The sequence below is a fragment of the Rana temporaria genome, chromosome 8, assembly GCF_905171775.1.
Source record: "Rana temporaria chromosome 8, aRanTem1.1, whole genome shotgun sequence".
Classification (NCBI taxonomy): domain Eukaryota; kingdom Metazoa; phylum Chordata; class Amphibia; order Anura; family Ranidae; genus Rana; species Rana temporaria.
The window spans coordinates 48292334-48308536 of record NC_053496.1 but is presented as its reverse complement, the minus strand read 5'-3'; the positions used below and the strand labels follow the sequence as shown (position 1 = coordinate 48308536).

The 16203-nt window shown below is 44.1% G+C and overlaps 1 protein-coding gene across 1 annotated transcript in view; it reads left to right on the top strand.

Moving 5' to 3' along the window:
• Positions 1-16203, top strand: part of LOC120910393 (alpha-2-macroglobulin-like protein 1) — a 182277-nt gene that overhangs the window by 21500 nt on the left and 144574 nt on the right. Inside the window, exons 7-8 of the mRNA XM_040322150.1 lie at positions 2033-2117; positions 14632-14725. Coding sequence (XP_040178084.1) covers positions 2033-2117; positions 14632-14725 — 179 coding nt within the window. The remainder of the gene's footprint in view (positions 1-2032; positions 2118-14631; positions 14726-16203) is intronic.

Genomic DNA, 16203 nt, shown 5'->3' with positions numbered 1-16203 from the left:
ATCCCTGGGGGACTCCGCATGACACCGTGCATTTTTCAGAAGTGAAAGGGTTCAATTTCACCAGCTGGAGTTGTTTTTCTGGATGCACGTTGTGCGTTTTGGCGCTACTAAGTCGGCTGACTGTAGTAGAGCCTTGTTTATAGCATCAATAGTTTCTGTGGCTGTTTGATGTAGTTGGATTGTTTTTATTTTGTTCCCTAATGTAGTTTTGAAGAGTTCCGAGTGGAGCTTCTTCTTCTGAGATCTAGTCCAGTGTGTTGTCACCGTTTTTACCGTTTTTTTGAGGGGGTGTTTATGTTGATTGTGAATTTAATGGCATGGTGATCAGTCCATGGTTGTGGCTCATTTTCCAGAAAATTGATTTCCAGATCTTGTCTGAAAATGAGATCGAGCGTGTGACCTGAAGCATGTGTGGGCCCACATACTAGTTGCTGCAGACCTAATCCTTCCAAGTGGTCAATGCAGGCGTCGGCGATGGGGTCCTGTGAGGAGTTGGCCCAGAGGTTAAAATCCCCGAGCAGCAGGAGATGTTTGGTGTTTAGGGTATAGGTGGAGATGAACTCTTTTTTGCATTTTTGGACCCGGTGGTCTATAGCACAGGAGTATGTGAACAGTGTCCTGGGGATTTGTTTGCAGTTGCAGAGTGAGGGTTTCCATAAATGGAAGTAAGTACTGAAGGCCTGGTTTAGTGATCGAGAGGTGAGTCTTGTGGATCACCGCCAGGCCTCCTCCTCTTTGCCCCACTCTGTTTTCTGTTAGAATGCGATAATTCTCTGGCACCAATTCTCCTAGAATGGTGTTACAGTCGGCTGTGAGCCAGCTTTCTGTGATAAAAAGGCAGTCTAAATCGTTTTGTAGAATGAAATCATGGATTTCTTGTCGGTGTTTTACTGCCGACCTTGTATTGACCAAAGCGCATGATATGTGCTTAGGTTGGGGTAAATGCGTGTAATTTTTGACTGTCGATCGTAGATTGATTCTTAACAGTTGCTCATTCCTTAGAGCTTTTTTGGTGACGGCTGGTAATATTGAGGCAAATGGCTTTAGACCCCAAATGATTTCTGCAGAGTATCTCAGATTAGACATAATCGCAGAAAAACGCCGGGGAAAGTTATAATTGGTCGGGGAGGTATTCAATGATAAGAAGGGCGATTTCCAAGTGGGTTCCCCAATCTTCCTCCCCGTTTGATCCAGAGGAAGGCGATGCCAATCTGCCGTGACCGGGGGAAAAAAATATCTTCCTGATCCCACAAGGGCGATCGGGGGAGCCCTGGATCAAACACTAAGTGGTGGCGGACCCTGGAATTGGAGCTGTTGGACCTGAGGATGTGGGGGTGGGAGCCAAATCCCAGCTTTAGGGCTGGGGAAGGGGAGTGGGGCTATGTCCCAGCAATATCACAGTTGCTGGGGTGTAGCAAGGTGGCCGCCGACTGGGACTAGGCCCGAGCCGGGGGCTGTGCAGCTGGATGAGGCACGGTTGTAGGGAGGAGGGGGCTCTGGGGCACCAAGGGCCGATGGTAGAGATCCTCCAGGGGCAGGGGTGGTTTAGTGAAGTTTGAGGGGGTTTGTGAGGAGCAAGCGCGGCACACCGCTAGGCCTTTCCTAAATGCGGTCGCCGCGAGCTTGCCGCGGAATTGTTCAGGCCGATGTGGGATTGAGGAATGGAGGCAGCGGGGATGCCCCGATCGCGGCTGGAAGTGTGGGGGGTGGAAGATCTATCCGTTATCCCCTTTGCTGCCGAGACAGCCACACAGCAGATTTTTTTTATTTTTTATAAATAAGCCCCAATGTCTGAATAGGCCCTTACTGAGGTTCTCTGAGCATGTTACATTAGATTTATTAGCAACAGGGGTTGCAACCCAAAAGCTTGTCAATGCTTTGCAGGAATTTGGGGAACAGTCTCTTCTGCTGGTCAGAGAGTGAAAATTCTAGTCTTTAAAATGCTCACCAGGCTGAAATTCAATAGCTGAATAGCCAGAGCCCATTGTGAGTATTGCCTTACCTCTAACAAGTTTGTTTGTCTTTTTTTCAGTTCTTCCCCGCTTTGATTGTACGATAGAAGCTCCTTCAAAAATATATACTTTAGAGGACAATTTTCCAGTTAAAGTGTGCGCCAGGTGAGTTTGACCGATGGGAGCCTTTGCTGTGGATAGACCTGAATATTAAAATATCATATTATACACACAGCTGAATGACTTAGGAGATCGGCCTCACCTTTTGCCCTAGAGAGATTATTTTGTTTATTAACCATCCATACATAGTGGCCGAGCAGGACAAGCATCATTCTAAAGCCTCATACACACGATCGGACTTCCATCAGACTTTTCCGTTGGTTTTGGTCCGAAGGGGCATTGGCCATGAACTTGTTCTGCATACACACGGCAGTACTTTTTCAGCCAACATTCACCAAATCACATGGTTTTTCAGCTCTTTACTGCCACCCTTTGGGCAACTTCTGCAATTGTTGTCTGATCTTTAGCATTGGTTCTGAGCATGCGTGTTTATACTTTGGACTTTAGTCTGATGGACTTGTGTACACACGATCGGATTATCCTCCATCGGACATTTGTTGCCGGAAAGTTTGAGAGCGTTCACAGCGAACATTTGTCCGATGAAAAACCGAAAACAATTGTCCGATGGAGTATACACACAGTCAGATTGTCCGAAAAAACACGTCTGTCGGACCATTGTTGTCAAAAAGTCTGATCGTGTGTATGGGCCTTAAGAGGACGTATCCATATGTCCTTCAACTCCGGGTGGAAACTGATTGCTTATACGGTCATGATGACTGTATAAGCAATCACAGTGTTAGAAAAAAAAACATTGCCTCCCCAGAGCAGTACAGGGACAATATGGTGACACTGCTTTGCCCTGGTGATGGTATTTAAAAAATTTTTTTAATTACATTTTTTTTTTTTTTTACATACTGTCACCAGAGCAATAGCAATGTCACTATGATGGCATTGTACTGTGGTGGTGGTGATCATGTACAATGGCTAGCTGCTCTGATATCACTATGTCAGTGCCGCCAGCCATTGTCTCTGATCACCACCACAGCAGTACAATGTTGCCAGACCAGTGCTGAAACTGTCTCTAATCACCGCCACACCAGTCATGTTTCTCTGATCACTGCCACTCATGTTAAGTGTTACTGATTTACTAAAGGCAAATAGACTGTGCACTTTGCAAAGTGTGGTTGCAATCTACAAGAGTTGTTGCTCCAAACCTTAGTAAATGAGCAGAAGCTCTGCTGACTTTCATCATCCAATTATGCACGTGCACGTGATTGGGAATTCTTGCATGTGATTGGAAATTAGTGCAAAGTGAAGCTTTACCTTATGCTCTGGAGCAACTGCATTTTGCAAAGTTTACAGTCTGTTTGCCTTTAGTAAATCAACCCCAAAGTGTCAATACGCGGTTGATTTATTAAAGGCAAACAGACTGTGCACTCTGCAAGTGAAATTGCTCCTGAGCTTAGTAAATGAGGTAAAGTTTCACTTTGCAAAAAGTACCCATTCACGTGCAAAGAAAAAAATAATTTTACTTGCACATGATTGGATGATGGAAGTCAGCCGAGTTTTTCTCATTTACTAAGCTCTGGAGCAACTGCTCTTGCAGAGTGCAACTGCACTTTGCAAAGTGCACCATGTATTAAATCAACCCCTATAAGTCACCATTAGGGCTCGTTCACACGTGAATAACCACCCGTGTTCGGTTTGCTCTTCAAAGAGCTGATGCACCCTTGTTCCTAAAGCAGGGCTAAAGATAAATTTAGTCGTGCTGGGTGGTAGCCAGCCTGTCAAATTTGTAGTGTTTAGTGATCAAATGCTTCTCTCCTAATCCTGTTTAGCTGTGGTTTCTCACTTTTGTCAGTAGGTGGCGCTGTTGCCTTTGACATTAGAGTGATGAGCTACAGTGAGTTCAGGTTATGAATAAACATACCTTTCTCAGCCAATTAGATTTGCTGCTATGAATGCTGGGAGAAGCTATTTATTTGGAAGAAGTCAGGTGATCTTGGTCTGGGCGGATGTGTGTTAAACAGCTCCTGGCTGTTAGACCTGAGGCCTATCCAGGTGTTCTCCTGGCTGCTAGGCCTCTCCGGGTGTTCAAGATTCACAGCCTGAAAAGCCTGCTCAATATCCAGAAACAATTCTGTGAGGGATGGAGTTCTAGAGAAGTGCCAGAGGTGACTCTTCATGGACTGGAGATCCATGAGGTGCCTGGGAGAGCTTCAAGAGAGAACTCATCCAAAATAATTCAGCATGATGCAGTGAGTTAGGTTCAGTTACTATAGCAGAGATGTATCTAGGGCGACACTTTGCGGGGGGCGGCGTTTCGTGGCCCCCCCCGCACGAAAAACCCCCCAAACATCTTTCCAATTCAGAGGCAGCCACCCGCTGAAATTGCTTGCCGCGGAGCTGCCGCCTCCCGCGGCTGGCTTCCGCCTTCCGCGGCTGGCTGCCTTTCTGTGTGTCACCGTTAGGTCCGTCACGCCGCATACTGTGGGGAGCGACTGCCAGTGCCGCCCCCATAGATCTGGTGCACGGCGTGCACGTTGCTTAGCTGGTTGGATGCTCCGCCTCCCAGCGGCATCATAGCATCTGGTCGGGACGAGAGGAGGAGCGAGAGAGAGCAGAAGAACGAATTTTCGATTTTCAAAATTTTGAATTTTGAATTTTCAAATTTCAATTTTTTTTCGAAATTTCGAATTTACGAACTTTCGAATTTACGAATTTTTCATTTTTGAATTTCGAATTTTCGAAATTTTAACTTTCGAATTTCGAAATTTTCAATTTTCGACTTTTCAAATTTCGAATATTTCATTTTATTTTCTAATTAAGAATTTTAGAAATTTTGAGTTTTTCATTTTTTCGAATTTACGAATTTTTCACATTCGAATTTTCGAAATGTCGAATTTTCGAAATTTCGAATTATAAAAAATTCGAAAATAAAAAATTTGAAATTTCGAAATTGTAACATTCAAAAATCTCAAGTTCGAAAATCGAAAATGGGAAATTTCCGAATTTTTTGAATTTCCGTTTTTGTTTTCGTTTCATTCGTTTTTTTTCGGAAATTTCGTTTTTTCTTTTCTTTCTTTTTTTTTCTTTTTCGGAAATCCGAAAATTCAGAATTTTCGAATTTCCGAAGTTTTCGAATTTCCCGAACTTACGAATTTACAAATTTACGAAAAAAGAAAAAAAAAACGAAAATAACATAAACGAAAAAAACATTCACTTGAACAGGTCATGATTGGCGTGAGTAGGAGAGGGTATAATTGCTGCCACGGATGCAAAGCATTGTAGCTGTGGCATGTGTACTCCCCCAGTCACTGCAGCTAAAAGGGGGCAGTGAGGGCCAGTAAAACTGTGGCTCAACCATGCAGTTTTACCCCTACCCCAGCCTCACTTATGAAGAAGCAGCCAGTCGCAGTTTTCTCAGATCACTGTGACACCAGTCAAAGTGTCGTCAGACCAGTGTAGCTAGAGTCAGTGTTCCTGATTGCCACCACACCAGACCAGTGCAGCAAGGAACAATTTTCTCATCACCGCCACACCAGTCCCAGTGTCACTAGACTAGTGTTTGCCGACAACGGTGTTCCTTATAACCGCCATATATCAGTTGCAGTGTCACCAGACCGGTGTAAGCTAGCACCTGATTCTCACACCAGTCCCAGTGTCACCAGACCAGTGTAAGCTAGCACCTGATTCTCACACCAGTCCCAGTGTCACCAGACCAGTGTAAGCTAGCACCTGATTCTCACACCAGTCCCAGTGTCACCAGACCAGTGTAAGCTAGCACCTGATTCTCACACCAGTCCCAGTGTCACCAGACCAGTGTAAGCTAGCACCTGATTCTCACACCAGTCTGTGTCACCAGACCGGTTTAAGTCAGCAACAGTGTTTCTGATCATTGCCACACCAGTTCAGTGTTGCCTCTGCCTTCCGCCTGTACTGACCTTGACTGTTTATTGACCACATTTCTGACTGCTGCCTGGACCAATCCTTTGCCTGTTTGCTGACCATATCTCCACCTGCTGTCTCAAGTGACCAATCTGACTATGTTTCTGAGAGACCCCAGTCCCTGCCAACCCCTGTGGGCAGATGCACATCTGGAACCACAAGAACTCCTTTGTTTATCCTTTCTTCACCCTCCTTTACTACTTGGCCAATGAACATGGCATTCCTGGGGGGAAGCCGCATACCATTATCCTAGGCTTACTTGGCTTATAGGAATAGGTACTGCTATAGCTGGCCCAACATGCAGGGAGCACCATCAGGGGTTCTCGAACACCCAGACCAATTCTGACATTCCTCTCCTACATGGAAAAATCATAATTTATTTGCTAGAAAATTACATAGAACCCCAAAACATTATATATGCTTTTTTAGCAAAGACCCTAGAGAATACAATGGCGGTCGTTGCAACTTTTTATCGCACACGTTATTTTCGCAGGAATTTTTATTTTTTTTGGAAATAAAACGATTTTGTGCTTTAAAAAAAAAAAAACATTAAAGTTGGCCCAATGTTTTTGCATAATATGAAAGATGAAGTTACGCCGAGTCAATAGATACCCAACATGTCACCCTTCAAAATTGCACACACTTGTGGAATGGCGCCAAACTTCGCTACTTAAAAATCCCCATAGGTGACGCTTTAAATATTTTTACTGGTTACATCTTTTTTGTTGGAGAAGAGGTCTAGGGCCAAAATTATTGTTCTCGCTCTAACGTTCGCAGCGATACCTCACATGTGTGGTTTGAACAAAGTTTTTATATGTGGGCGGGACTTAAGAGTGCGGTCGCTTCTGTATACGAGCACACGGGAACAGGGGCGCTTTAAAAAATTTTTTTTTTTTATTGGTCATTTTACAATATTTATTTTAGTTTGACATGTTTTTCCCCAAAAATAAATGTTTTTATCACTTTTATTCCTATTACAAGGAATGTAAACATCCCTTGTAATAGGAATATAGCATGACAGGTCCTCTTTACAGTGAGATATGGGGTCAATAAGACCCCACATCTCACCTCTAGGCTGGGAAGCCTGAAAAAAAAACGATCCCTGCTTTGATCGTAGCGGTGAGTCGGAAGAAGCACCGGAGGGAGAAGGGAGGGGGGTGGTCCCCTTTCGCCTCCCGTAAGAACATTTAAGAGGCGGAACAGCCGACATGATTGTTCCTATGGTGTAGAGAATCGACGACTGAAAAAGAGGATATCTGAATGATGCCTGTAGCTGCAGGCATCATTCAGATATCCCTGCACAAATTCAAGGACGTCATATGACGGCCGGTGGGCAGGACGTGGTTAAAACGCATTTTTTTTCCGGGTATTGCAGAGTATTGTGCGGGGGGTATTGCAGAGTATTGTGCGGGGGGTATTGCAGAGTATTGGCGCGGGGGGTATTGCAGAGTATTGGCGCGGGGGATATTGCAGAGTATTGGCGCGGGGGGTATTGCAGAGTATTGGCGCGGGGGGTATTGCAGAGTATTGGCGCGGGGGGTATTGCAGAGTATTGGCGCGGGGGGTATTGCAGAGTATTGGCGCGGGGGGTATTGCAGAGTATTGGCGCAGGGGGTATTGCAGAGTACTGGCGCAGGGGGTATTGCAGAGTACTGGCGCAGGGGGTATTGCAGAGTACTGGCGCAGGGGGTATTGCAGAGTACTGGCGCAGGGGGTATTGCAGAGTACTGGCGCAGGGGGTATTGCAGGGGGTATTGCAGAGTATTAGCACAGGGGGTATTGCAGAGTGTATTGCAGGGGGTATTGCAGAGTATTAGCGCAGGGGGTATTGCAGGGGGTATTGCAGAGTATTAGCGCAGGGGGTATTGCAGAGTATTGGCACAGGGGGTATTGCAGAGTGTATTGCAGGGGGTATTGTAGAGTATTGGGGCGGGGGTTGCAGGGATGGCTGAGCAGGGATGGATGGATCTGTGACTGCAATAGTCACAGATCCAGCCACAGCGCTGCTGACACCCGCGCTCCCCCCTCTCACACTGTACAGAGAGAGGAGGTAGGAACTGGCGTCATCAAATGACGCCGGTTTGTTTACATGTGATCGCTCCGTCATTGGACGGAGCGATCATGTGGTAAATGGCCGCTATCAGCGCCAATTTACCGCGATCCGTGATGCGCCGGGTCCTCTGGACCCAGCGGTCATGGAAACTCCCGTGTGCGCGCCCCAAGGACGTCCTCCCAGAGTTAAGCGGCCGCCTTGTAGACGTATATCGTCTATAAGGCGGTGATTAAGTGGTTAAAACATGGTCATCTTGTGGATGTTTGCACTGCCCTGGTGCTCCAGGGCCTCAAGAAATGTGATAGGTAGTCGGGAAATTACATGTGTAATTTATGCCCCTTGTAAGCCAAAAGGTGCCCTTTGGTTTGCGGGCCACTCTATGCATATAGGCTTTGACGTTCTTTGGGGTGTAATTGTATATACTGTATGCCTATGCTGTGTGTGAGAAAAACCTCAAAATGACATGTTTGTGCAAAAACCAATGCAGCCTTCATATAAGTAAACTGCAATATATTACATATTTTGTTCTTGATCATCTTCCTTGGTATAAACTTTAAACCTGCAAAGGCAGCCTGCAGGAGTGCAGACAGTGCTGGGCTTCAAAAGCCCAATTCAGTTAAACCTCGGAATACGAGCATGGTCCGTTCCAGGAGTATGCTCGTAATCCAAAGTACTCGCATATCAAAGTGAGTTTTCCCATTGAAGTCAATGGAAACGAAAATAATTTGTTCCGCATTGACTTCAATGGGATGCAGTACTGAATGTGGCTAAATAAGGTACTGCAGGCCAATGTTCGGCTCCTGCGTCCCCGTACCTCAGGCCAAATGAGGTACTGCAGGCCTATTTTCGGGTTCTGCTCGGCTTCTGCGCCCCCGTACCTCAGGCCAAATGAAGTGCTGCAGGCCTATTTAGCTTGAATTCTGCTCGTCTTGCGAGTCAAAACTTTAAATAGTGATATAAACTATTACTTTATAAATGTGTAAAGGTAATTAAACTTAATGGGCCAGATTCACAAAGAGATACGTTGGTGTATCTACAGATACACCATCGTATCTCTGACTTACACTGGTCCTATCTATGTGCCTGATTCATAGAATCAGTTACGCATAGATAGGGCAAGATCCGACAGTGTTACACTGTGTTACACTGTCGGATCTATTTTTAAATTTAAAAATGGCGCTGGGGGCGTTCCCGCTGATTTACGATAAATAATATGTAAATCAGCGAGATACGCAAATTCACGAACGTACGCGGACCCGACGCAGTCTTCTTACGACGTTTCCGTAGCGGCGTACCCGTCGTATACTTACCCCTTCTTTTATCAGGCGCAGCCAATGTTAAGTATAGCCGGCGTTCCCACGTCGAATTTGAATTTTTTAACGTCGTTTGCGTAAGTCGTTCTCGAATACGGACGGACGTCGTTTACGTAAGCGTCAAAACCACTGACGTCCTAGCGACGTCAGTGGGAGCAATGCACGCCGGGAAATTTCCCGGACGGCGCCTGCGCATTTAAATCGGCGCGGGAACGCGCCTGATTTAAATAGTACACTCCCCTAGCCGCGGAATTTGAATTCCGCCGGGGGAGTTAGGATCCGCCGTCGCAAGTTTGGAGGTAAGTTGTTTGTGAATTAGCCACTTGCCTCCTAAACTTGCGGGAGCGGATCTTAATTCACGTAGATTGAGCGGATCTATAGATCCGCTGCGCTACGTGAATCTGGCCCAATACATTTATTATACGTTCCCTTTAAAGCAGAGAAGTAGTCAGTTATAAAGTAATTTCTACCATCATCCGTGGCAGACAGATAGGAAAGCTTCTGTGCAACAAACTGCCACTTATCTCCTCCGATAATAGATTACCATTGAGATAACTTGTAGAAAATAGTTGTTATCTAGCCAGTCAGGTGGCTCTGGTTGTTATATAATGTGACTTAAATTACAACACAACTGTGTTCCAACACACATCACACAATACAAACCACAATCTAACATTGTATGTTGGCACATTGATCACAAGGCCGTTACAATGAATAAAATAAATATAATAAATACTAATAATAAAAATACATATGATAAAATAATAAAAATATAATAAAATGTACATATACAATATAAATACAATAAAATAATACCATAAAATATAATACATTTACTACAGTAGGGTATTTTTATTAAAAACAAAGCAAAAAAAAAAAATAACTCTGCGAATGTCTGATGCTGCGTACACACGATCATTTTTCGACATGAAAAAAAACGAAGTTTTTCAGCATGTAGAAAAAACGTAGTTTTTCCAACTTCATCATTAAAACGACGTTGCCCACACACCATCGTTCTTAAAAAATGCTCTAGCAAAGCGCGGTGACGTACAACACGTATGACGGCAGTTCCATTCGCCTTTGGGCTGCTTTAGCTGATTCCGTGTTAGTAAAAGATGATTCGCGCTTTTCTGTCTGTTACAGCGTGATGAATGTGCTTACTCCATTATGAACAGTAGTTTTACCAGAACAAGCGCCCCCATCTCATAACTTGCTTCTGAGCATGCACAGATTTTTAACGTCATTTTAGCCAACACACGATCATTTTTTTACAACCTGAAAAACAACATCGTTTAAAACGATGTTAAAAAATGCAGAATGTTCTAAAAAAAAAAATTGTCGTTTTTCAGAACCTGAAAAATGATGTGAAGCCCACACACGATCATTTTAAATGACATTTTTTTAAAACAATTTTTTTCCATGCTGAAAAATGATCGTGTGTACGCGGCACCAATCATTTTGCAGAGTCAATCACAGTAATTTCCAGAATACATTTATAACCTATGATTGTCAGCACCATCTAGTGGCCATAATGCAGTATATTCCAGAAAAATCAGGATAATGAGGAAATTACCACATTATGTGCACTTGAAGAAGCTGACGATCACAAATGAATAGCTCCCAAACGTCCCTAAATTCGAGGGACTGTCCCTGATTTGCAAAGTCCCTCTGTCCCTCCCTCCTCCTTGTTTGTCCCTCATTTGGGTCTGCTATATATATATATACAGTGATACCTCGGTTCACGAACGCTTCTGTTCACGAACAACTCGGTTCACGAACAGAAAAGTTCATAAAAATATGCTCCGGTTCACGAACTCCGCCTCGGTTCACGAACAGGAGCCGCGGCCATTTTAATGCTATTTCCAGGCTCTCACATGGTCGTGACTTCCTGTAGGAAGACTGTGGAGAGAAGAAGACACACAGAAATAAGTACTGTGAGTACTCTGCAAACATTTTAAGTGATGTTTGGATTTTTGGTGTGCTTTTTAGCACATACAGTACTGTACTGTACTACAGTACTGTAAGTGCGGAGCAGCAATGAAGGTGACAAGAACAGCAATGCAGGTGATAATGTGCAAAGTGGAAATGCAAGTGATAATGTGCAAAGTGGAAATGCAAGTGACAATGTGCAAAGTGGAAATGCAGGTGACAAGAATGTGCAGCGCAAGCATGGTGGCAAAAAGAAAGTGCAGAGCAGTAGTAAAGGTGGCAAGGTTGTGAAGAAAATATACATTACTATACTGTACTAATGTGTATTGTAATTTGTTTCATACTTTTGTGCTTCAAAAACCCCCAAAAAAAGGTCAGCACGGATTAATCGGATTTACATTGAACCCTATGGGAAAATGTGCCTCGGTTCGTGACCAATTCGGTTCGCGACCAGAGTCAGTTCACGAATTAAGTTCGTGAACCGAGGTATCACTGTATATATATATATATATATATATATACTTATATTGTCAAAAGTATTGGGACACCTACCTTTACACACACATGAACTTTAATGGCACCCCAGTCTTAGTCCGTAGAGTTGGCCCACCCTTTGCAGCTATAACAGCTTCAACTCTTCTGGGAAGGCTGTCCACAAGGTTTAGGAGTGTCTATGGAAATGTTTCACTATTCTTCCAGAAGCGTATTTGTGAGGTCAGGCACTGATGTTGGATGAGAAGGCCTGGCTCGCAGTCTCCACTCTAATTCATCCAAAGGGTGTTCTATCGGGTTGAGGTCAGAACTTTGCACAGGCCAGTCAAGTTTCTCCACCACAAACTCGCTCATCCACACTATATTGTCAAAAGTATTGGGCCACCCAATATTGTGATGGGGGGTTGTATTTCAGGGGTTGGGCTTGGCCCCTTAGTTCCAGTGAAGGGAACATTTAACCACTTCAGCCCCGGACCATTTTGCTGGTCAATGACAGGGCCACTTTTTGCGATTCGGCACTGCGTCACTTTAACTGACAATTGCGCGGTCGTGCGACGTGGCTCCCAAACAAAATTGGTGTCCTTTTTTTTCCCCACAAGTAGAGCTTTGGTGGTATTTGATCACCTCTGCGGTTTTTATTTTTTGCGCTATAAACAAAAATAGAGCGACAATTTTGAAAAAAATTTAATAATTTTTTGCTATAATAAATATCCCCCAAAAATATATAAAAAAACTTTTTGTGTCATTGTCATCCCTGGTGGTCTAGGGTGGCATACCTGTGTTTTTTTTTGCATCCCTGGTGGTCCAGTGGGCATCCCTGGTGGTCCAGTGGGCATCCTCCGGGGGGGCTGTGCTGATAATCGATCAGCACAAACCCCCCCTGTCACAGGCCGATCAGCTCTCCTCTACTCGTGTCTGACAGACGTGAGTGAGGAAAAGCCGATTTACGTATTTTCTTGTTTACATCGTGATCAGCCGTGATTGGACATGGCTGATCACATGGTAAAGAGTCTCCGTGAGAGACTCTTTACCTAGATCGGTGTTGCGGGGTGTCAGACTGACACCCTGCAACAACGATCGCCGCGATGCGCGCCCCCGGGGGCGTGCAGTGGCTCAATATCCTGAGGACGTCATATGACGTCCACTCAGGATATTGAAACCACTTTGCCAACGTCAATTTGTCATTGGCGGGCGGCAAGTGGTTAAAGTTTCTTCACAGGAAATGTCAGTTCTCAGACTACAGACAGAGGTCATGCATTAACATGTGCAGACCCATGCCACATTTCTCATGTTTGAACACAAAAATAAACTTGTGACATCAAAATGTAAAGATTAAGGCTCCGTTCCCACATATGCAAATTGGATGTGGGGCAACAAATGGCACCATGAAACTACAGGATCCATACCTCCCTAACCTTTGATGATCCGTTCCTAATTTTTGAGATGGGAACAAGGGACACCTATTAGCAAAAGTATGTAGGCATAGGACACACCCCTAGCCACACCCCCTTAAAGAAGAAATGTACAAAAAACACTTTTATTCCTATTATATATATATATATATATATATATATATATATATATATATATATATATATATATATATATATATATATATATATTGTAAGGGGTTAGCCGGGGGGGGGGGGGGTGGCCTCCTGAGTGGGTGCACTACACACTGAACTATACAGAGAGGCAGCTGAGGGTGGTTGAAAAACAAGGGTTATGGTTTATTCTTCCATATTTCTGGAAACAAGTGCAAGCATCCAAACAGCATAAACAAAACAAAACATAAAATATACCCTGGCCACTTGGGCCGTCTACCTTCACAACACAGGAACCTACCAATGGCACAGCCTACTGTTGGGCAGACACTGCTGGTCTTCCAGCAGAAAACGATAGTCTTTTTGATTTTCTTATCACACAGCAAAGATATCAACAACCACTTCACCTTCAGAAGTCTTCCTCAGCTCACTGCTCTCCTTAACTCAACAAGCCTCAGGATGCAGCATTGAGCAGTAATCCTCTGGACAACTTATAGAGGCCTTAATTTCCTCATTCTCAACAGCTGAAGCTATCCAACGTCCTTAAACCTTTCTGGCTACCTCTGCAGCCGACACCTGATAGTAATTGGTGAATTTTCTAAACAAGGCAGAAATGTATCTCCCGTCTGTGAAAACACCCCCAGATTAACCTGACTTCCTGTCACAATATCTCTATATATATATATATATATATATATATATATATATATATATATATATATATATATATATATAAAATGAAATTTGCAAATGCAGCAATTTTAAAAATTGGATGAAAGGTTTAGCACTGGGAAACACTTTTTGAAAGGTGAAAAATTCATTTTACATATAACTATATAGATCAGACCAAAATGATGGACAATGAGAAGGAAATAGGGACTTTGTTCCCAATCAGGGACAGTCCCTCGAAATCAGGGACATTCCCTCGAAATCAGGGACATTCCCTTGAAAGCTGGGACAGTCCCTCGAAATCAGGGACAGTCCCTCAAAATCAGGGACAGTTGGGAGCTATGCATGATCCATGGACATTTTATGCTGGTGAAAAGCACAGGGTGCAGGTAGGAAGATGTGTAATGCCTTTAGTCCATAAGGATATCGCCTATTATTAGAAACACCTGATTATTCGTGCAATTTTCAGCCAATCATAAAACCATGCAGATACAGGTCAGGAGCATCACTAAGACCCGTCTTGCATTAATGCAGTGACAACATCTTATCTAATTTCTGATATAGTTGTCACAGGGACAAGAAGTCATGAAAAATCTCTCTCTTAATGAGATCATAGACAAAAAAAAAAAACCTTCCTGCATTGGATGAAAGCATTGTATTGTCTTTTACAGATTTACTTATGGGAAAGGAGTCATCGGAAGTGTCAGTGTACAACTTTGTCATATGAGTTACCCCAACAACATCTGTATCTCAGTGAGTGGAGAGGTAAGCTCAATATTTAAGGGGCTTTTCCTGTAGACATTTTACATTGCATATTACTATATACACTATATTGTCAAAAGTATTGGGATGCCTGCCTTTCCACACACACAAACTTTAATGGCATTCCAGTCTAAGGCCTTGTACACACGATCAGTCCATCCGATGAGAACGGTCCGAAGGACCGTTGTCATCGGTTAACCGATGAAGCTGACTGATGGTCCGACGCGCCTACACACCATCGGTTAATTAACCGATCGTGTCTGAACGTGGTGCCGTAAAACACAACGACGCGCTGAAAAAAACTAAGTTCAATGCTTCCAAGCATGCGTCGACTTGATTCTGAGCATGCGCAGGTTTTTAACCGATGCTTTTGCATACAAATGATAAGTTTTGACTCATCGGTTAGGCTTCCATTGTTTCAATTTTAAAGCAAGTTCCTATTTTTTTGACCGAAGGTTAACTAACCGATGGGGCCCACACACGATCGGTTTAGACCGATGAAAACGGTCCATCAGACCATTCTCATCGGATGGACCGATTGTGTGTACGCGGCCTTAGTCTGTAGGGTTCAATATTGAGTTGGCCCACACTTTTCAACTACAACAGCTTTGACCATTCTTTCAGAAGCGCATTTGTGAGGTCAGGCACTTATGTTGGACGAGAAGTTCTGGCTCACAGTCTCCACTCTAATTCATCCAAAGGTGTTCTATCGGGTTGCGGTCAGGATTCTGTGCAAGCCAGTCAAGTTCCTCCACCACAAACTTGCTCATTCATGTCTTTATGGATCTTTGTGTACTGGTGCGCAGTCATGTTGGAACAGGAAGGGGCCAATCCCAAACTGTTTCCACAAAGTTGGTAGCATGAAATTGTCCACAATGTCTTGGTATGCTGACGCCTTAAGAGTTCCCTTCACTGGAACTAAGGGGCCAAGCCCAACTCCTAAAAAACAACCCCACACCATAATCCCCGCTTATCAAATGATTTGGACCAGTGCACAAAGCAAGGTCCATAAAGACATGGATAAGCGTGTTGGCTAGACTGTCCTGCACAGTTCTGTCAAACATTCCCATAGACACACGCCTAAACCTTGTGGACAGCCTTCCCAGAAGAGTTGAAGCTGTTATAGCTGCAAAGGGTGGGCCGACTCAATATTGAACACTACGGACTAAGACTGGAATGCAATTAAAGTTCATGCCTTCCTTAGATGCCATAGTAAATGGGTAGAAGAAATTGGGGATATAGACTGGGACCAGTGGGATATTGCGTGATTCTGAGCATGCGCACTGGGATACGCCCACAGGACGGCGCATGCGCCGTTCATTTTAACTACTTCTATGGCGCTTGGCCCATCATTTGCATGGAGTCACGCCTCATTAGCATGGCTCACGCCCACTTCCACCTACGCTGGCTTACACCGAGGAAACCCAGCGTATCTTTAACGGCGAGTGGGAGCAAGTGCTTTGTGAATCCAGTGCTTTCCT